Here is a 21279-nt window from a genome sequence, read left to right as displayed (position 1 = left end):
ACGCAAACTGTACTACTCTACTCCCTCCCATACACCTGTATGTTCCTCAATTTCAAATATTTGCCCTAAATTCCAATAAAAGGTGCTCTGTCTCAACCAATCCATGCTCCAACAGCCCTTTATGTAAAGCATTCCCTCCTAAGCCGTCTGCTCACTCTCTTAGTGAGGATTTCAAACTGATGACCCTTTGTCAGTCACTTCCCAACAAGTCAAAATGTTGCCAAAAAGAGAGATATGTCACTGAAGCTTTTTGTCTTGTGCTTATCGGGACAAGCACAAAAATGCCAAATTTCAAATGATCACAATAATTATACTATATGACAAAAAGGTGCTGATTGGTTGGCAAGTCAACTCCGATTGACCGAGTTATTATCATGGAGAAAGAGTGGTAGGCTATAGGCTCCCCAAGCCTCCAGGTAATTCAAAAGAAACAAACATTCATACAATGTAACATGTAGCATATGCAGGGACCTGTTCTCCGTAAACAAAGGGAATATGTTCAACCATTGCACCTTTTTAATATTACCCAGAGACTTGGGTAACCTATGGTTTCCTGATGCTTTCTCCATGACAATGCCTTGGCCAATCAAAGTTGGCTGACCAACCAATCAGCATCTAGCTCTTTTCTCCTGTAGTATGAATTGTTGTGACTGTTTGAAACTTGGCATTCTTGTGTTTGTCCTGATGAGTGCAAGACGAAAAGCTTCAGCAACATGTCTCTCTTTTCAGCAATATTCAAGTTCTGTAGTACCAAGGGGTTGTTAGACAAAATAGTCTTCACATGCTCACCCCATCAAGCCATTCATAATTTTTAAATTCTCTACCGTATATCGCTTAACCTTCCATTTTGTGATGTAAGTAATTCTAATATCTCCCTTATCTTCTTATAGCTGGTGTGACCTTGGTGAATGTATGCCTTCTATAGGCTTTGACTTCTTCCCATATTTTGCAGCCACCAAAACTGCCCATGGTGCTCTAACCATGGCCTCATCAATGCTTTGTACAAGTTCATTATTACTGTTTGAAATCAGGAAGTCATCCTTTCCCCAATGCAAAGCATCTCCAATCCTTCACTTCCTCCATGCCAAAATGAATCGATTTTTCATCTTTTACATCAGTAACCACAAAGCAAGGGAAGATCAAGTTACACTCCACAGCAGGTCACGCCCAGGACCTTTAGAACTCATTAAGAAGTAGTCTGGCACTTGCATATTTGAGCAAATAAATGTCCCCAGGTTGATGTTTAAATATTATTCAAATGTGACTGCTTATCAAGATTCATGTTGGCCCACTGCTAAACTGCAGCCTACTGAACACAACAGAAAAATATTTCCAAAGGTCAGAAAACAAATCTACTCAGAAATGGATATTGTCTGAGTTCCATTCTCTTTTGCTCTCCTCCTCTCTCTCTCACCATTTTTGCTCTATCACTCCCACCTCTACCTCTCTCCCTTCCTCCCATGCTTTCCCTCCTTCCCTCCGATCCCCCTCCCTCCCTCAGTGGTGACGATATCTCTGTAGGTTCTAATTACTCTTCCTTTTCTTACTGAAAGTTCCTACCCTCAGTTTCTTGTTCTCCCTGCTTTTAAATCTGCCTTGCTGCTTGTTTCTCGCTCCTGCTTTTGCCTTGTTGGGCCGCCTACTTCACTTTACTATGTCCAGGGGTTTTGCTAGACTCACATACACTGTGGAATGGCTGTCTATTTGTCTGCGTTCAGCTGATACATTTAGTCACCACATTCCAAGCCACTATTCGATTGAATTTCTCATCAGGTGAGAGATCCTAGCCCTGGAGATACATAGGAGGATTCTAGCAGCACCACAATGCAATGTAAACAGTGATCCGAATCACGCCATTCCCCCTCCACCTTTCCCGCTGAAGCTGTACAAATTGAGAATTACACGGACTTGGAAATGTTAATTAAAGGCTAAATTATCCCCTGGACACTAATTTTAAACCCAGGTATAAAACAAGAAACATCACCTTACATTCACTACAACCTGTAAACAGAGGCAATAATATCAAGGAAAGAATGAAATTGTATTTATAAAGTGTTTTTCACAATGACTGGACATCCCAAAGTGCTCTTTTTTGAAGTGTAGGAAACACAGAAACCAATTTGCACACAGCAAACTCCCTCAAAAGGGACAGTATAATCCTCAATCCATGCAAATATATTACTCCATTGTCATGAAATTTATTTTTATGCAAAAACCTCTTGTGTGGCACCTTATGAAACGCTTTTTCAAAATCCAAATAGACTACATATCCACTGGTTCCCCCTTATCTATCTAACTAGTTTCAGCCTCAATGAACTCTAACAGATTTGTCAAACATGATTTCCCTTTGATAAAACTGTGTTAACTTCGCTTAATCATATTATGATTTTTTAATTGCCCTGTGACCACATCGTTAATAATACATTCTAGCATTTTGCCAATAACTGATGTTAGGCTAACTGGTCTATAGTTTCCAGTTTTCTCTCTTCCTCCTTTTTTAATAGTGAGGTTAAATTTGCTTCTTTCCAATCCTAGCAAACTGTTCTAGCATCTAAGGAATTCTAGAAGATATTGGCCCATAACTTCCGAGCTCCAGGGCAGTGTATCGGGGGGTACTCCAAAGATATGCAGGGGAACCCCCACCAGAGTTACGCAGGTAAGGATTTCACAGCAATTGCCCGAGAAGTTCAAACTTCTGATGGGCAATTGCCCTGCACTGGGAACCATCCAAAAATGCAATTTAAATCACAAACTTCGGATAGTTCTGCCTGTGTTACAGCAATAGTTACCTAAAAGTTAGAAGAATTAAAACCAATTCTAGCTTCTGGTTAACTATTGTACTAACCCACCCCGACCCCCCCACCCCCCACAGACTCCCTCCAAACCTCCCGACAACCCCCCCACCCAAGGCTACGGAACTCGCCTCACTACCCCCACCCCTCCATTATCCCCCTCCGGAGTACCCATTGACCCTCCCCCAAACCCCCAAGGGAACCCCCAACTAGCTGATTAACCCCCTCCACCCCACCAAGTACACCCCCAAACCCTGAACACCCACACCCTGACTCCACTCCACCACCCCCCACCCCCCCACCCCCCCACCTCCTCCCCCCAGGCTGCAGTTGGTGCTATAAAAAAAGAGGACATGTCCTCCGACGCCGCAGCCCTGGACAGGCGGCCGTGGGAACCCGCTGTGCTGCATGGATCTTGCTCGGCTCAAGTTGGAAAGTCGGACGAGATGGGAATGGCTGGATTTCCCGGTAAGGAGCTATGAGTGGGGTGGCAATCCAACTCAATCGCCACTCTACTGGAGGGTGCAGCCCAATGATTCTTTTTTTAATTCTTTCATGGGATGTGGGCTTCGCAGGCTGGGCCAGATTTATTGCCCATCCCTAATTGCCCTTGAGAGGGTGGTGGTGAGCTGCCTTCTTGAACCACTGCAGTCCCTGTGCTGTAGGTACACCCACAGTTCTGTTATTTAAACAGCACCGTTCACAACCTCAGGATGTCCCAAAGCCCTTTCCATCAACGTCATAATTCTTGAAGTGTAGTTACAGTTGTAAATCAGGAAATGTGGCAAGGTCCCACAAACCACAAAGTGATAATGGCAGATAGGGCCATAGTTTAATGCCTCATTGGTAAGACAGCTCCGTCACCAGTGCAGCACTCTCTTAGTACTGTGCCACACTGTCAACTTCGATTACATGCTCTCAAATCTCAGGAGTGAGGCTTGAACCCATGACTTCTGACTCTGAGGAGACGGCTATCACTGAGCTCTGACTGACACCGGTGACTCAAAACAAAAATGCCCCCACTCCCTCACTGTGCACCCACCCACCCCATACATACAGGACATAAGAAAAGAGGGTGCCAATTACAGACCTCCCAGGGTGTCACATGGAGCTACCTGTTGAGAAGTGTTGAGAAAAGGCTGTCGTAGGTCATCATCATACAACTGAGGGGTGAAAGGAAAAGAGTTTGTGAACAAGTGGTTATGTGCCACCTACCTGTTTAATGCAAAACAGTAATGAAATTTGATATTCGGAAGCTCAGCCACATTACATGTCGGCAGGTTTTGCAGAGTCTCCACCAGCTTGATGGTTGCGTTGAGATCCTTTGAAACAAAAACAGCGGAGTCAAAATTATGCGAACATATGAATTAGGCCTCATATGACTCAACCCCTCGAGCCTGCTCTGCCATTTAATAAGATCGCGGCCGATCTGATTTTAACCTCATATTCCTGCCTACCCCCAATAACCTTTTACCCCCTTGCTTATCAAGAACCTAACTACCTCTGCCTTAAAGATATCCAAGGGCTCTACCTCAACCACCTTTTGAGGGGGAGAATTCCAAAGAGTCACAAACATGAGAGAGAAAATATTTTTTCTCATCTCTGTTTTAAATGGGCGACCCCTTATTTTTAAACAGTGACCCCAAGTTCTAAATTCTCCCACAAGAGCAAACACTCTTTCCACACCCACCCTGTTAAGCCCCCTCAGGATCTTATATGTTTCAATCAAGTCACCTCTTATTCTTCTAAACTCCAGTGGATACAAGCCTAGCCTGTCCAGCCTTTCCTCATAAGACAACCTGCCCATTCCCGGTATTAATCTTGCGTAAAAATCCTCAAAAAGTATTATTCAGCAAGGGCTAATGATCAGCTGCCTCTAACTGGCACTGGTATCAACTTGTCGTGAAAACCATCTTTACTATTACACATTCAGTCAGTGTGACCTCTCTTCAAGAATTATTGTATTTGAGTTTGTCTGTCTGAGTTCTCTTCCCCCTCGCTTTTCATCCCCTTCCTCTCTCTCCCTCTCTTTCCCATCAAACTGCAATGAAGGCATTTCAGATCATTGACTTTATCAATGGAGGCATTGAGTACTGTTATGGACAGGAGGGGGTTAAGTTAAAAAGCACTAGTTTCTCCTCTCAGCGCCCATCCGTAAACAGAAAGGTGTTTTAATTTGTTTCCCTCTTTCCCAACCCCTCAGTTTTGGTGTGATCCAATTCTCTAATTATAACCCCACAGCAAACTCGAGATAGGATGAACTAAAAAAGGGTTTATTGCACACGCTCAAAACGCAAAAGGAGAGTCGCAATTTTGCCTTCACATTCAGACAATAAAGAGAGGGATAGAGAAAAGAAGGTTTTACAGTACAGAGGCTGCAGAGAAAATAAATATTGTTTCACGTGGGTTCCAGAGTCCAGAAACAAAGTCCAATGAGGTCAGTGGGTTGAAACCCGATGCTGGATAATTCACTTTTCTGGCGTTGTTGACTTCACAGAATGAGATAGGTACGCAGAGATGAATCAATCTTGTCGGCGATGGTACAAAATTTCCAACAGAAGCAGTGTAGATGGGAGCCAGGTATTCCACTTGGGCAAAGCTCCTGGTCTGTGAGGCTGCTAGTTAGATGGTAAAAAGCAGCCTGAGCTTTACAATTCAGCAATACAATATTACTTGTTCCACAAGCCAGAGGCCTATGTCACATAACTCCAACCTGTCCACCAGGTCTTTGACAAATGATGTATATCCATCGTCTGGATTCCAAAGACTGTTAAATGTCTCAGCCATTAGGAATTGAAAGGAAGGTTGTAGGGCCTTTGCCTTAGCAGACGATCCATCTCCTTCTGGCCAGCCTGAGTTATTAAATGCAGACAGCTTTTGTACAGCTCTCTTTGAAGTTGGGCAGCACAGTCCACAGGTGGTTGCTAGTGGCTCCTCAGAGATAACAAGGTATGAGTTTTTCCAAAGTTGCCAAGTAGCTTCTTTTCTTCGGGGGTCAAAGGCAGACATAGGCTCATTCAATTTAAAGGTCTTTGTTCAATTTTAACATTTTAGCACATCTATATATATTTTATAAAGGTATACAGTGTGAAGTCTTAGTCTTTCACTGTACAAAAGCAAGGAATTTACATTAAACCCTTACTCAAGACTGGTTGGGCTTCAGCTGAAGTTCAATTCTGGGCACCACACTTTAAGAAACATGTCAAGGCCTTAGAAAGGGAGCAGAAGAGATTTACTAAAATGATATCAGAGCTGAGGAACTATATGGAGAGACTGGAGAAGCTAGGGTTATTCTCCTTCAAGCAGAGCTGGTTAAGAGAAGATTTGATAATGGTGTTCAAAATCATTAATGGTGTTGATGGACTAAATACTGAGAAACTGTTTCCAGTGGCAGAAGTATCAATATTCAGAGGACATAGATTTATAGTGTGAGTATAACTAGCAAGGTGGATAATGGAAAATAAGTGAATGTAGTGTATTTGGATTCTCAGAAGACATTCAATCAGTTTCTACATGAGAGGTTTTTACACGATTAGGGATCATGGGATTGCGGGTAATGCATTAGCTTGGATTGAGAATTAGTTAACGGACAAAAAACAGAGTACGAATAAACAGGTCACTTTCTGGGTGGCAGCATGTAACTGTGCCACAAGAATCTGTGTTTTGGTGTCAGTTATTAACAATCTATATCAGCGACTTAGACGAGGGGCCAAGTATAATATATACAAGTTTGTTGACGATGCAAAGCTGAGTGGAAAATTGAGCTGTGAAGAGAATGTAGAGGTTGCAAAGGGACATTGGTTGTTTAGGTGATTGGGCAAGAAAGTGGGGCATTAGGTGAGGAAGTGTGAAATGATCAACTTCAGTAGGAAGAATTAAAAGGCAGAATATTTTTCAAAAGGTGAGAGATGAGTAAATGTTGGCATAAAGAGGGATTTGGGGGTCTTTGTGCACAGATCACAGAACATTAACATGTAGGTGCAGCAGGCAAGGGAAATGCTTTTATCGCAAGGGGATTGAAGTATATGAGTAAAAAAGTCTTGCTGCAATTATATAGGGCTTTGATAAGACCATACCTGGAGTACTATTTGTAGTTTTGGTCTCCTCACTGAATGAAGGATAGACTTCCCTGAAAAGGGGTTCCAAAGAAGGCTCAGTTAATTTATTCCTGCAATGAGGGAGCTGTCCTACGAAGAGAGATTAGGTAGAACCGGCTATACTCTCAGTCTAGAAGAATAAGAGGTGATCTCATCGAAATGTACAAAATTCTTAGAAGGCTTGACATGATAGATGCTTGACAGGCTGGTTCACCTGGTGAGTCTAGAACTAGGGTCATAGTTCCAGGATATGGGGTCAGCCATTTAAGACTGAGATGAGGGGAAATTTCTTCACTTAGAGTGTCGTGAATTTTTAGTATTCTTTGAGCTATGGATGCTCAGTTGAGTATTTTTAAGACTGAGGTCGATAAATGTTTGGACACTAATGGAATCAAGGAATATGGTGATAGTGCAGAAAAATGGAGTTGATGTTGAAATTCAGTCATCATTATACTGAGTGGTGAAGCAGGGTTGATGGGCTGTGTGGCCTACTCCTGTTCCTATTTCTTATGTTTATGAGATTGGTAAGAGAACTAGAAGTGACATGAGGAAATTTATGATGTGGAATGCACTTTTTCTCTTTATTCTTTCATGGAATGTGAGCATCGATGGCAAGGCCAACATTTAATTTGTTGCCCATCCCTAATTGCCCTTGAACTTAATGGCTTGCTAGGCCATATCAAAGTGCAGTTACTGGAGTCACATGCAGGCCAGGCCAGGTAAGGATGGCAGATTTCCTTCCCTAAAGGATATTAGTGAACAAGATGGGTTTTTACAGCAATCAGTGATAGTTTCATAGTCACCATTACTGAGACTAGCTTTCAATTCCAGATTTATTAACTGAATTCAAATTCCACCAGCTGCCGTGGTGGGATTTGAACCTTTGTCCCCAGAGCATTAGCCTGGACCTCTGGATTATTGTCCAGAGACTACACCACCATCTCCTCCACCTACCTTAAAAGGGTGGTGGAAGCAGATTCAAGAGTAACTTTCAAAAGAAAATGAGGCAAATGCTTGAAGGAAAAACAATATTAAGGTTAGGCAACAGATGCAAAGAATGGGACTAATTGGATAGGTCTTTCAAAGGTCTAGGAGTGAGGGGCTGAATGGCCTCTTTCTGTACTGTCTCTTTCTATGACTATGATCTCTGTAGGTTCCATTTATTCTTTTATTGCCAAAAATTATTACCCCTTCTCTCTCTCGCTCTCATTATTAAATCTGCCATGCTATCTGTTTCTAATTCCTCCTGTTAGCTTCCTGGACTAGGAGATTCCATCTATCTTGCCTCAGAATCTCCCACACATTCTCTTAACTCGACAGTTCTGCCTCCCGGCAAGTTCACTGTAGAGAGGTTTCAAACCAGTTCAGCAGCCTGATTAACTCATTCCGAATCTCTGAGAATGGCACTGAGCCTAGTACTGTGATTGTATTGCTCAACATTGCCATTTGTGTTTCACTGAAATTCTTACTGAATTACATACTTTGTTTAAACAGTAAGAAGCAACGAGTAGGGCTGACAACCAAAAATAGAAGAATGCAAATATTTGCATTTATATGGTGCCTTTCACAGCCTGGGTTATAGGGGAGGCAGTGAAGTAGTAGTATTGTCACTGGATTGGTAATCCAGTGACCCAGGGGAATGCTCTGGGGACCCGAGTTCGAATCCCACCACGGCAGATGATGGAATTTGAATTCAATAAAAATCTGGAGCTAAAACTCTAATGGTGACCACAAAACCATTGCCGATTGTTGTAAAAACCCACCTGCTTCACTAATGTCCTTTAGGGAAGGAAATCTGCTGTCCTTGCCTGGTCTGACCTACATGTGACTCCAGACCCACATAACGTGGTTGACTCTTAAAATGCCCCCTGAACAAGGACAATTAGGGATGGGCAATAAATGCTGGCCTAGTCAGTGATGCCCGAATCCCATAAACAAACATATATAAAAATGGGTGTCCCAAAGCACTTTACAGCCGATTAATTACTTTTGAAGGGCAATCGCTGTTTTAAGATTGGAAACGTAGCAGCTAAAATCTGGACAGCAAACTCCCACAAACAGCACTGTGATACTGATAAGCTCTGAAGAAGAGTCATACGGACTCAAAAAGTTTCTCTCTCCACAGAGGCTGCCAGAGTTTTTCCAGCATTTTTTGTTTTAGTGTATCTGGTTGGGGACAAATGTTGGTCAGGTCAGTTGGTCAGTGGGAAGATGTCATCTGCCATTCTTCAAAATAATGTCATGGGATCTTTTATATCAACCCACCTGAGACAGTAGATAGGGCCTCAACTTAACCTCTCATCCAAAAGACAACACCTCCCCCTCAGTTCTGCAACTGGAGTGCCAGGCTGGATGACGCGCTGAAATCTTAGCCTTGATGGTGACAATATAGGTTAGCATCAGCAGTGGCAATTGCAGAAATAGCGGCACTCTGCCAATTCCAGCAAGTCTTTTCATGTCTCAGTGAAGGCAGAAAGCAAATAAGGGACTTCTTGAAATAAGAAGCATGCATTAAAAAAGTATAGTTCTGAAAAAGCAGTGTTGGAAAAGCGAATTCATGTCAAAATTTATAGAAGCTTGGTTGGCCCACGCTTGGGCAGGGGTTTTCTGGTCTCATGGCCCCAAGTCAACGGACCTTTGGTCGATCCGTCAAATTTTCTGTCCCACCCGCGACAATTCCCACCGTGGGCGGGACCGCAAAATCCCAGCCTTAGAGTATGGTGCTCAGCTCTGGGTCGAGATATCATGAAGATGACAACACTGCAAAACGTGCAAAAAGGACTTATAAGCATAATACCAGAACTGAGATGGTACAACTATCAGGAAAAGCTGAACAGGCTGGGGCTCTTTTCTCTCGAACAGAACTGAGGGGTGATCAAATAGGATTCTTCAAAATTATAATAGGATTGACAAATGTTTCCATTTGTCGTGAGTCCAAAACTAGGGGTCATCAATATAAGATAGTTGCCAATAAATCCAATAGGGGATTCAGGAGAAACATCTTTTCCCAGAGAGTGGGCCAAATGTGGAATTCACTACAACATGCGTGGATAAGGCAAATAACAGACTCATCTAAGGGGAAGCTTAAATGCATGAGGGAGAAAGGAACAGAGGATATGTTGATAGGGCGTGATGAGTTAAGGAGGGAGGAGGTTAGAGTGGAGAATAAACGTTGGTACAGACCAGTTGCGCCATCTGGCCCATTTTCATGCTGTAAATTATACACGAAGTCGAGCTTACGACAAGCGGGTGCGAGCTGGATTGAAAAAGCTGTTGGAATGGAAGCAAAATACACAGCCAAAAATAAACAGAAAGGAAATTCAATCAGAGCAGGGAATGAAAGAAAGAGTCCCTGAGATAAAACCATTTTTATGACATAGGATTACATTACATGACACAGTATCAGGTCATACCAGTGCTCATGCTTCACTCGAGCCTCTTCCCATCTTTTCTCTCTAAATCTACCATCATAACCATCTATTCCATACTCCCTCATACGCTTGTCTAGTTCCCCTTAAATGCATCTTTACTATTCGCTTTGACCACTCCCTATGGTAGGGAGTTCTGCGTTCTTATCACTCTTGGCCATGGAGGCAAGGGATATCAAAATGTTAAATAAGAAAGCCAGGAAAATTTGGGTCAACATTCAAATAAAAACACAGGCAGGATTGGGTAGTCTGCATGTGAGCGCACATGACCTACATAAAAAAACAATCCTGGTGAATTAAGGTTCCATGAGGACAAGTGTGAGGCAAGGCATTTGGGAAAACATTCACGAAATGGGAGTATACCCTCAATGGAAAGACACTGAAGGGTGTTGATGATCCGAGTCCAAGAGATTCAAATGCACCATTCCCTGAAAAGTTTGAGCGCAAGCAGATTAGGTGATAAAAAAGGAGCCAACTTCAAGCACTTCAGACTTCATAAATGAGTGCACAGAGCTCGTGGAGTAAAGTTGCTTTTCTTATGATGCATCATCTATGTCTGTTTATGTAATTTTGACACACCATTACAGGAAGGACATTAAAGCCATCAAGAGCGTGCAGTATAGATTCACCAAGATGATGCCAAGCTTGGGAAACTATAGTTCTGTAGAAAGGCTCGAGATATTGGGACTATTTCCACTGGGACAGCGCAGGCTAAAAAAAATGATTTAACTAAGGTTTTAAGTTATGAAAGGTTTTGAAAGCTCAGGTCTCCAGTTAGGGAGTCAGTGATGAGGTGACATCAGTTTAAAACTCTCACTGAGACAGTGGAGGGATGTTGGGAGAAATGTCTTTACTTAGAGGGTTGTTGAAGCATAGACTGTTTTGTCACGGGGATTGTTTGTGGTAGAGGGCATTAAATCTCTCAAGGGAAGGAAATTTGAATTCATATATTTGACGGAGGAAGTCACACACATGTGGAAAGAGAGCAGGACAGAGGGATTCATCTTGAATGGCTCTAGCAGAGAAGTAGCACAAGCAGAATGGGCTGAATGGCGTCCTTTCATACTATGAGCTTCTTTGGTTCCATTGTATTTGGGGCGGGGAGGGGGGGGGTTGATGGTGGTGTAGTTGCAATGTCACTGGACAAGCAATCCAGAGGCCCAGGCTCATTAGCCTGTGGAGATATGGGCTCAAATCCCACTATGACAGTTGAGGGAATTTAAACTGAATTTAAAAATATCTGGAATTGATAGCTAGCCTCAGTTATGGTGGCTGTGTAGCTATCATCAATCATTGTAAAAACCCAACTGGCTCACTAATGTCCATTTAGGGAAGGAAATCTGCCATCCTTACTTGGTCTGGCCTCTGTGTGACTCCAGATCCACAGTAATGTGGTTGACTCTTAACTGTTCTGATGGTCAAATAGAGATGGGTGACAAATTTTGGGCTTGCCAGCGACACCAACATTCCATGGACGAATGAAAAATTTCTGTAGGCCAGCTTGCCAGAGGAAGGAGTCTGAGAAAAGGCACAGGTTGTAGCCAGAGGCCCGAAAGTTCTGTGTTTTTAAAACTTCCAGCTGGTACAGAAACTGAGCAAGTTCCAGTTCAGCTATACCCCACAATAAAGAAACCTACATATGTTTTAAAAAGAAGTGAATTAGTTTATTTATTGTACGGAATAAAGCACAAGATTAACACTGTTCATTCATTCATTTTTTGTAAATAAAACCAAATGTTGGTTCAGGGCCGGAGAGCTGGTTTGATAAGGGTGCAAATTTTGTCAATTTGTTGAAGGAGAGTTAATCACATGGTACACGGGATACATTCCAGTGTGCGGAGAAAGAGTTCTTTGTCATGATCATGAAGTTCCACTCTAGTCCAACTAGGTATTCGACAGGAAAAGATGCATTCCAGAATGCAAAGAACATGAGGTCCACTTGTGCAAATGGTGAGCGTCACTGAAGCAGAGCTAATGACTACCAGCAAAATCCCAAAATTGAACAGCCTTTTAAAACATATTTTTAAAAGATTTCTCATTCGTCTTTTTTTGTTTTCAGCAAGACGCGAATCGTCACAAGAATCGACGCCGTCCAACAAAAACAACATGCAAATAAATAGTCAGGCTTGCAGTAGCCCTTTGTGAAATGAAGGCCTATGGCAGCCTCAGAAGCAGAGAGGACCTAGAATACAATAATGTACTTTGCAGGCGAGGGGAATTAGCTAACCATTTACTAGCCTGAAAAAGAAATGAGAAAAAAAGAAAATGAACATTAGGGTAAAATTACCTTCTGAACGCCCTTCCAGATTCCACTTTTAACCTTGTAAATTCATTCTCAGGGTATGGGCATTGGTGGCAAGGGCAGTATTTATATGGTCCATCTCTGGTTGCCCTGAGAAGCTGCTGATGGACTTTCTCCTTGAACCACTCGTCATAGTAGGTTTGATGCAACTGATGCACTTCAGAGTCCAGTTACAAGTCCACCACATTGGTGTTGGTCTGGAGTCACACATAGACCAGAGGTAGTAAATGGTGGTTTCCCCTCCCTAACGAACCAGTGGGTTTTATGCAACAATCCACTAGCTTCATGGTTACTTTTACCAATACCAACATTTTAATCTGCAAATACTTGAAACTGACTTCAAATTCTCAAACTGCGATGGTGCAACTTGAATTCCAAAACTTCTGTATTATTAGTCCAGTCACATAACCACTACACTACCATACTCCTAACCTGATAACCCTGTTTCCAAAGCTAACTTCAGTTTTCACATTGAACCAAGAAGAATTACATGCTTGGCTAACTCACTGTACACGTTGTTCAGACAATGTTTGGCAGCTCTGCATGGATAGATTGGACATCGAGATGGACTAGGACAGTATGACTCACCAAGGCTGGGGTGGGAGGGTGCAGAGAGGGGGGGAGTTGAGTTAGTTTGTTTGTGCAAAAGCAAAGCAGCCACGAACAAGGACAGCCCACCTTCTTGCCATGTGTTTTGACTGTAATGAATATTTTCAAAGGTACGGTGAACTTAACATGAACAATGATTACAATCAGAATCAACAAAGAACAAAGACACATTAGGAACAGGAGGAGACCATTCGGCCCCTTGACCCCATTCTGCCATTCAATTAGATCACGACTGATCTGGATCTCAGCTCCATTTTCTGCATTAATAACTTCACAAAAGCCCATTAATTTCAATCTTACAACTTTCAATTGACACCCCCAGGAATGACAGGTTTTTGGGTAAGAGGTTTCCACCATTCTATGTGAAGAAGCATTTCCTGACATCACCCCTGATTTACATAGTTCTGATTTTAAGGTTGTGCTCCTTTGTTTTATACTGTCCCACCAGTTTCTCTCAAACAACGCCAACAACTCAGAGAGGGAGCATTTGTATTTATATCGCATCTTTCACACCTTCAGGACATTGCAAAGCATTTTACAGCCAATGAAGTACTTCTGAAATGTAGTCACGGCTGCAACGTAGGGAACAATGCAGCTGATTTGTGCACAGAAAGCTCCCACAAACAGTAATGTGATAATGACTAGATAATCTGTTTTAGTGATGTTGACTGAGGGATAAGTATTGGCTGGGACACCAGAGAGAAATAGCCTGTCCTTCTTCCAATAATGTAAGATGTTTTACATCCACCTGATAAACCAAGGCCCTATCTGACCTAACATCTCGTTTGAAAGATGGCACCTCTGACAGTGCAGCACTCCCTCAGTGCTGAACTGAAGTGTCAGCCTGGGTTTTGTGCTAATGTCTCTGGGTGTGGAATTTGAATCCACAACTTTTTGGGTCAGAGGTGAGGGTGCTTGCACCAAGTCACAGTTGACAACAGACCAGCTGTCCCTGGCAAAGTGGGTAGCAGCAAAAGGGAATGGTATTCTGCTGTCAAACTATGGGCAGAATGAGAACTCAGAAAACAATTCCAAGATACAGGTGGCAAGCCTGCAGTTGTGGAGTAGCAGTGAGAAGGAGGACAAGCAGAGCAACTGTTGATTTTTCAAACTCACCCAGTTTGAGTAACTGAATTCAACGTCATTTACTTGAATAATTCACTCTTCTGCTGTACAGCAGCACATCCTGGAGTGGGTTGTGACTTGTTTCTCACACAATCTACTACAAAACATGTAGTAACATGCAAAATACTGGCCGGCAGCCTTAGATTATTAGCAGAAGCCTTGTGCTCAGCGGGACATGTAACAGAGAGTATTACAGTGGAAAAGCTTGTAATCAATGCAATGTGCAGCAGGGAGTGTTGTAGATGAAAGGACTGAATGTTATGGTAGCTAAATTTTCTGACGACATCAAGATAGGTAGGGAAATAAGCTGTCAAGAAGAGGTAAAGAATCTACAAAAGGATTTAGACAGGTTAAGTGAGTGGGCAAAAAACTGACAGATGGAGTAAAGTGTGAACTAGTCCACTTTGGCAGGAAGAATAGAAAAGCAGTACATTATTTAAATAGATGGAGATTGCAGAACTCTGTGATAGAGAGAGATCAGGGTGTTCTGGTACATGAATCAGGTGCAGCAAGTGATTAGGAAGACAAATGGAATGTTGGTGTCTATTGCAAGGGGAATGGAATATAAAAGTAGGAAGGTTTTACTGCAGCTGTAAAGGACATTGGTGGGATCACATCTGGAGCAATGTGGCAGTTTTGGTCTCCTCATTTGAAAAAGGAGGTAACTGCATTAGAAGCAGTTCAGAGAAGGTTTACTTAACTCATTCCTGGGATTAAGGGCTTATCTTATGACGCACCTGTACATCACGGTATGACAGCAGCAGGTTCATCACAATGTCGGCACTCAGAAGCTCTACGCTGTCTAGGCGCTGTTGTATCCGTGCAAGCGCTTCCCGCAGCTCCTTCCCACTGTACATCTCCCTCGCTTTGCGGATTTCATTCTGAATAGTTTCTCGAAAATACTCACTGCAGAACAGAAGAAGTAAAAGCCTCTGCTCAGTAAAGACAGGAAACAAAATCAATCTCACTGCTGCAGCATCTATTATACTCAGACATCTCAGTCTCTTTCAAAATTGGACAGCTATCAATCCTACTCACTCGACCCTAGCTGGCCCTTTTCAATGGATTGCTTGGGTTGGTGAGGTTTGAGGGCAGAGAGTATAGGGGGTAGCATATTGGCACGGATAGAAGATTGGTTGCCTAACAGGAAGCAAAGAGTAGGCATAAATGGGTCTTTTTCAGGTTGGCAAGATGTAACAAGTGGCGTACCACAGGGATCAGTGCTGGGATCTCAACTGTTTACAATTTATATAAATGACTTCAATGAAGGAATGGATGGGATGGTTGCCAAATTTGCTGATGACACAAAGAACGTAGGAAAGTAAGTTGTGAAGAGGGCATAAGGAGGCTACAAAGGGATATGGATAGGTTAAGTGAGTGGGCGAAGATCCGGCAAATGGAGTATAATGTGGGAAAATGTGAAATTGTCCATTTTGGCAGGAAGAATAAAAGAGAAGTATATCATCTAAATGGTGAGAGATTGCAGAGCTCTGAGGTGCAGAGGGATCTGTGTGTCCTGGTACATGAATCACAAAAGGCTAGTATGTATGTGCAGCAAATAGTTAGGAAAGCTAATAGAATGTTATCATTTATTGTGAGGGGAATTGAATCCAAAGCAGGGAGGTTATGCTTCAGTTATACAAGGCACTGGTGAGACCACATTTGGAGTACTGTGTACAGTATTGGTCACCTTATTTAAGGAAGGATGTAAATGCATTAGAAGCAGTGCAGGAAAAGTTTACCAGACTAATAACTGGAATGGATAGGTTGTCTTAGAGGAAAGGTTGGAGAGACTAGGCTTGTATCCGCTGGAGTTTAGAAGAGTAAGAGACGACTTGATTGAAATATAAAAGATCCTGAAGGGTCTTGACTGGGTGGATGTGGAGAGGATGTTTCCTCTTGTGGGAGAATCTAGAACTAGGGGTCGCCATTTAAAAATAAGGAGTCACCCATTTAAAACAGAGATGAGGCGGAATTTTTTCACTCAGAGGTTCATGAGTCTTTGGAAGTCTCTTTCTGAAAAGGCGGTGGAAGCAGAGACTTTGAATATTTTTAAGGCAGAGGTAGATAGATTCCTGGTAAGCTAGGGGGTGATAGGTTGTCAGGGCTAGGTAGGATGCATATTTCCGATTACTATCAGATCAGCCATGATCTTATTAAATGGCGGAGCAGGCTCGGGGGGCTGAATGGTCTACTCCTACTCCTTGTTCGTATGTTCGTATTGCTGTGATGCCAACCAATCCTCATTCGAGTAGTTGGGTGTCATGGGTGTCCATTTTTTAATGCTTATTTACACTCACTCCTCTCCTACTGGCACTGACCCACCCTGGGGCATAGTTTCACAGACACCATTACCCTCAACTGCCCTTCTGCCACATACAAAATTAGAGCCATGTGCAATTTGGGATGGGTAATAAATGCTGGCCTTGCCAATGGCACCCAAATATCATGAATGAATAACAATACGGTAAGCTTGGCAGCTTGTTTAATTGTAGCAGTGGCTGAACCCAATGTCACCCAACACAAAGAATGAATCACAGAATCTTACAGCACAGAAAGAGGCCATTTGGTCCATTATGCCTGTATCGGCTCTTTGGAAGAGTTATCCAATTAGTCCCACTTCCCTGCTCTTTTCCCAAAGTCCTGCAAAATGTTTGCCTTCAAGTATTCATCCAAATTCCTCAAAGTTTATTACTGGATTTGTTTCCACCACCCTTTCAGGCAGTGCATTCCCCATCACAACAAAACTCGTTGAATCAACCAGCTCACAATCACCCCTCTAGTTCTTTTGCCAATCAGCCAAATCTGGGCCCTGTGGTATCTGACACTCCCACCAGTGAAAACAGTTTCTTCTACAAACAATTCCCAATGTCAATCACTGGCTCATTTCCCTCCTCCCAAGCCAGAACAGTTACGGGTACGACACTGAGACAAATGGTCATTTCCCCAAGCGAGCATCTTTCAGCCAACTCAGCCAATACCTGGGGCTCCTTGAGACCAGATACAGGGCCTAATAGTCCCTCCTCCTGGGCTTCACCTCTACTGCAGTTCCAAATCCTGCTCTTCTTGCAGGGAGAACTGAACTAACAAGTTACTGAATGTCATGCAGGGAAGAGGCAACTGGAACCAATTCCAACTGACTCAGCTAACTGCAACCAATAAGCAAGAAAAAGTACTCGTAGAAATGGGGGCAGGCAGTCAGATCACCTAGTGATGAGGTGAGCATACTGTCACTTTTTAATTTTACACCATACCTAAAGTTAATACAGGAGCCTGGTTGGAGTGCAGATAGCAGGACAGGAAATGAATCAAAATATTTTCTGTTCGCCCCATTAAGCACAGGCCCCCCAGCCACCCTCCCCTGTTCAGGAAGACTATTTATTAGCTAAATTCTTTTATGACGTAAGATTTATTGCAATTTTTTAACAAATAATTCTCTGGTCATGATCTTTCCACACTATACCAATTTCAGGCGATTCTGTTGCTAATTTTAGCACTCATGACACCGTCAAGGCTGAGATCAGCTCATTCGGAGCAGAACAAGAACTGAAACTGTTATTTTCCTAGCCTTAGTTACTCACTATATAAACTCAAAACAAAAAGGCGAGAAACCAGGAACATTCCCCCAAAATGAGGTCAGAGCCGATTCCCCTGACAACAACCAGTACAGCTGAAGGGGTGGGATCTGCTGGGGAGACAGTGGTGTAGTGGTATTGTCACTGGATAGTAATTCAGAGGCCCAGGCTTAATGGGGACATGGGTTCAAATCCCACCATGGCAGCTGGTGGAATTAAAATTCAACTTTAAAAAAAAATCTGGAATTGATAGCTAGTCTCAGTAATGGTGAAAGTGAAGCTATCATCAATGTAAAAATGCATCTCGTTCCCTAATGCCCTTTAGGGGAAGGAAATCTGCCATCCTTACCTGACCTAGCCCACATGTGTCTCCAGACCCACAGCAATGTGGTTGACTCTTAACTGTCCTCCGAAATGGGATAGCAAGCCGGTCAGTTGGGGATGGGTAAGAAATGCTGGCCTTGTCAGTGACACCTCCATCCCATCAAAGAATAAAAAGTAAAATTCTCTCACCAGGAGTTGATCTGGGTCTCCTCCAGCAGTTTAGTGAGACGTTCAACCAAGGGCATGAGGAGAGGCTCCAGGTTAAAATGCGGCTGGAACATCTCTGTCAGACATTTCATCACACTGGCTTCACAGCAGAAGACCTTACCACTGGGCGTCACGATATACGGAATGAAGGTGTAGCTGCCATAACACCCCTAGGGAGAAAAAAGAGATAGGAAATCACTTCAGTTCCTATTTGCAAGGATCAGTGATCTCTAAACGCCCTGACTGAAATCTCCACTAAGTGTCGGTCATGTTGTCTTGCGACTGAGTGACCATTCCAGCTAACTCTTTGCCAAAATGGTTTTGCTTCCTGTCTTTTAACTCTGTGCTTTATTTTTGTTCTCCGTTTAAGATGTCCATCATTTAAGATGTGTTAGCACTCAAAAACATTGTCAATCTGGTGTCAATTTAGGTTCACTTTGGCACCCCCCCGATCCCATGTCCGTGAGAGACACAATTCAGACCATCCATTTATTCCATACTAGATCTGTACACAGGAACAGGAGATGGCCATTCAGCCCCTTCAGCCTTTTCTGCCATTATAATAGATCAGAGCTGACATGTAACTCAACCCAAGCCTGATATCCAACCAGACGACATAAGGAGATGTTTGACCCCTCAGTCCCAGTAGGCTGTGTTTACCTTCAGGTTGGCATTAAATTGGATCAGTGTTTAGCTGAAAACGTTGAGCTCTTATGCAACTGATGTTCACTTGAGAGTATGTTTTGAACAAAGAAATGTTTGTAGATTTTCATCTTGGTTATTCTATGCAATTGTTAGTTAATACAAAAAGGGAATTTGATGTACAGAGAAGAGAAGAAGAAAGATCCCACCATTATACCTCTGGTGGCATTACCAAAATGGCCATGCCCACATGGGAACAGCTCCCAAATATTAGCATCAATCCTGAAGTGTAAGTTCTGTTCGATGTTTCGGCAAGTGTCTCTGATGAGTTGAGTATCTCAGAGCAAACACTAAGTGAACAGGGCTAGTGGTACACATAGATGGCTGGCTAAGTGTGCTAAAAGCCTGAGCTGAGGGTTATAAGACTGGATCAGAGGCTGCATCAGAGCAGGGGCCTGCGCTGGGGACTGCAAGACTGGGCTAGGCAATAAACACCGTGGCTCTGAATCAGGTTTTGGTGTCTCCGCATCGGCCAGCAGCTCAGGGATTTGTCCCAAAATCTATGATTGGGACAGGACCGGGGAACCCACCATAGGCTGTGGAGTTTCCATGCATGACCCCACAGTTGACAGCACTGGAGCTGTGGAAGGCGCAGACAACTCAGCTGGTACATTACGGTTTGCCGGAATGGATCAAATGTTTGGGAATATTCACCATGGTTGTTAAAACTACAGCCTGAAGTGGAGCAGCTCAAAAAGCCAGCACAGAAGGAAAGGGCCTTGTAGCATTCAGATCTCAACTTGACAAGTTGTGCCACATAGCTGGCAATTGATGAACTTTTTAAAATTTATTCTTTCACGGCATGTGGGCATCGCTGGCTAGGCCAGCATTTATTGCCCATCCCTAACTGGTGGTGTCGAGTTGCCTTTTTGAACCACTGCAGTCCATGTGGTACACCCACAGTGCTGTTAGGAAGGAAGTTCCAGGATTCCAGTGAGGTCATGCACTTTGGTAGGAAGAATAGAGGCATAGACTATTTTCTAAATGGGGAGAGAATTCAGAAATCTGGAGTGCAAAGGGACTTAGGAGTCCTAGTTCAGGATTCTCTTAAGGTTAACTTGCAGGTTGAGTCGGTAGTTAGGAAGGCAAATGCAATGTTGGCATTTATTTCAAGAGGACTAGAATATAAAAGCAGGGATGTGCTGCTGAGGCTTTATAAGGCTCTGGTCAGACCACATTTAGAATATTGTGAGCAATTTTGGGCCCCGTATCTCAGGAAGGATGTGCTGGTCCTGGAGAGGGTCCAGAGGAGGTTCATGAGAATGATCCCAGGAACGAAAGGCTTAACATATGAGGAACGTTTGAGAACTCTGGGTCTATACTTGATGGAGTTTAGAAGGATGAGGGGGGGATCTGATTGAAACTTACAGAATACTGAAAGGCCTGGATAGAGTGGACGTGGGGAAGATGTTTCCATTAGTAGGAGAGACTAGGACCCGAGGGCACAGCCTCAGAGTAAAGGGAAGACCTTTTAGAACAGAGGTGAGGAGAAACTTCTTTAGCCAGAGAGTGGTGAATCTATGGAATTCATTGCCACAGAAGGCTGTGGAGGGCAGGTCATTGAGTGTATTTAAGACCGAGATAAATAGGTTCTTGATTGGTAAGGGGATCAAAGGTTACGGGGAGAAGGTGGGAGAATGGGGTTGAGAAACTTATCAGCCATGATTGAATGGCGGAGCGGACTCGATGGGCCAAATGGCCTAATTTCTGCTCTTATGTCTTATGGTCTTATTTTGACCCAGCGACAGTGAAGGAACAGCGATATATTTCCAAGTCAGGATGGTGTATGGGTCGGAGGGGAACGTGCAGGTGGTGGTGTTCCTATGTATCTGCTGTCCTTGTCTTTTTAGGTGTTAGCGGTTGTGGGTTTGGAAGGTGCTGTCAAAGGAGCCTTGGTGAGTTCCTGCAGTGGACCTTGTACATGGTACACACTGCTGCTACTGTGCATCGGTGGGGGAGGGAGTGAATGTTTAAGGTAGTGGATGGGGCGCCGAACACATGGACTGATTTGTCCTGGATGGCGTAGAGGCAGGGTGTAATCCGGATCCACAAGAAAGACTCTGAAAACAGCTGATGGTGCTTATGCTTGCATTGCTTGGTAAGTGGCTGTGTCATGTT

The 21279-nt window shown here is 43.3% G+C and overlaps 1 protein-coding gene across 2 annotated transcripts in view; it reads right to left on the bottom strand.

Annotated features, from left to right (window-relative positions):
- Positions 1 to 21279, bottom strand: part of LOC144695870 (mitogen-activated protein kinase kinase kinase 5-like) — a 174921-nt gene that overhangs the window by 129423 nt on the left and 24219 nt on the right. For both annotated transcript variants that reach the window (XM_078566913.1, XM_078566914.1), the window contains exons 4-6: positions 18442 to 18629; positions 15091 to 15259; positions 4008 to 4114 (exon numbers count right to left, since the gene is read on the bottom strand). In XM_078566913.1, coding sequence (XP_078423039.1) covers positions 4008 to 4114; positions 15091 to 15259; positions 18442 to 18629 — 464 coding nt within the window. The remainder of the gene's footprint in view (positions 1 to 4007; positions 4115 to 15090; positions 15260 to 18441; positions 18630 to 21279) is intronic.

This window comes from Cetorhinus maximus, chromosome 21, assembly GCF_964194155.1.
Source record: "Cetorhinus maximus chromosome 21, sCetMax3.hap1.1, whole genome shotgun sequence".
NCBI lineage: Eukaryota > Metazoa > Chordata > Chondrichthyes > Lamniformes > Cetorhinidae > Cetorhinus > Cetorhinus maximus.
The sequence above is the reverse complement of the archived record's forward strand: the minus strand, read 5'-3'. Positions and strand labels throughout refer to the sequence as shown.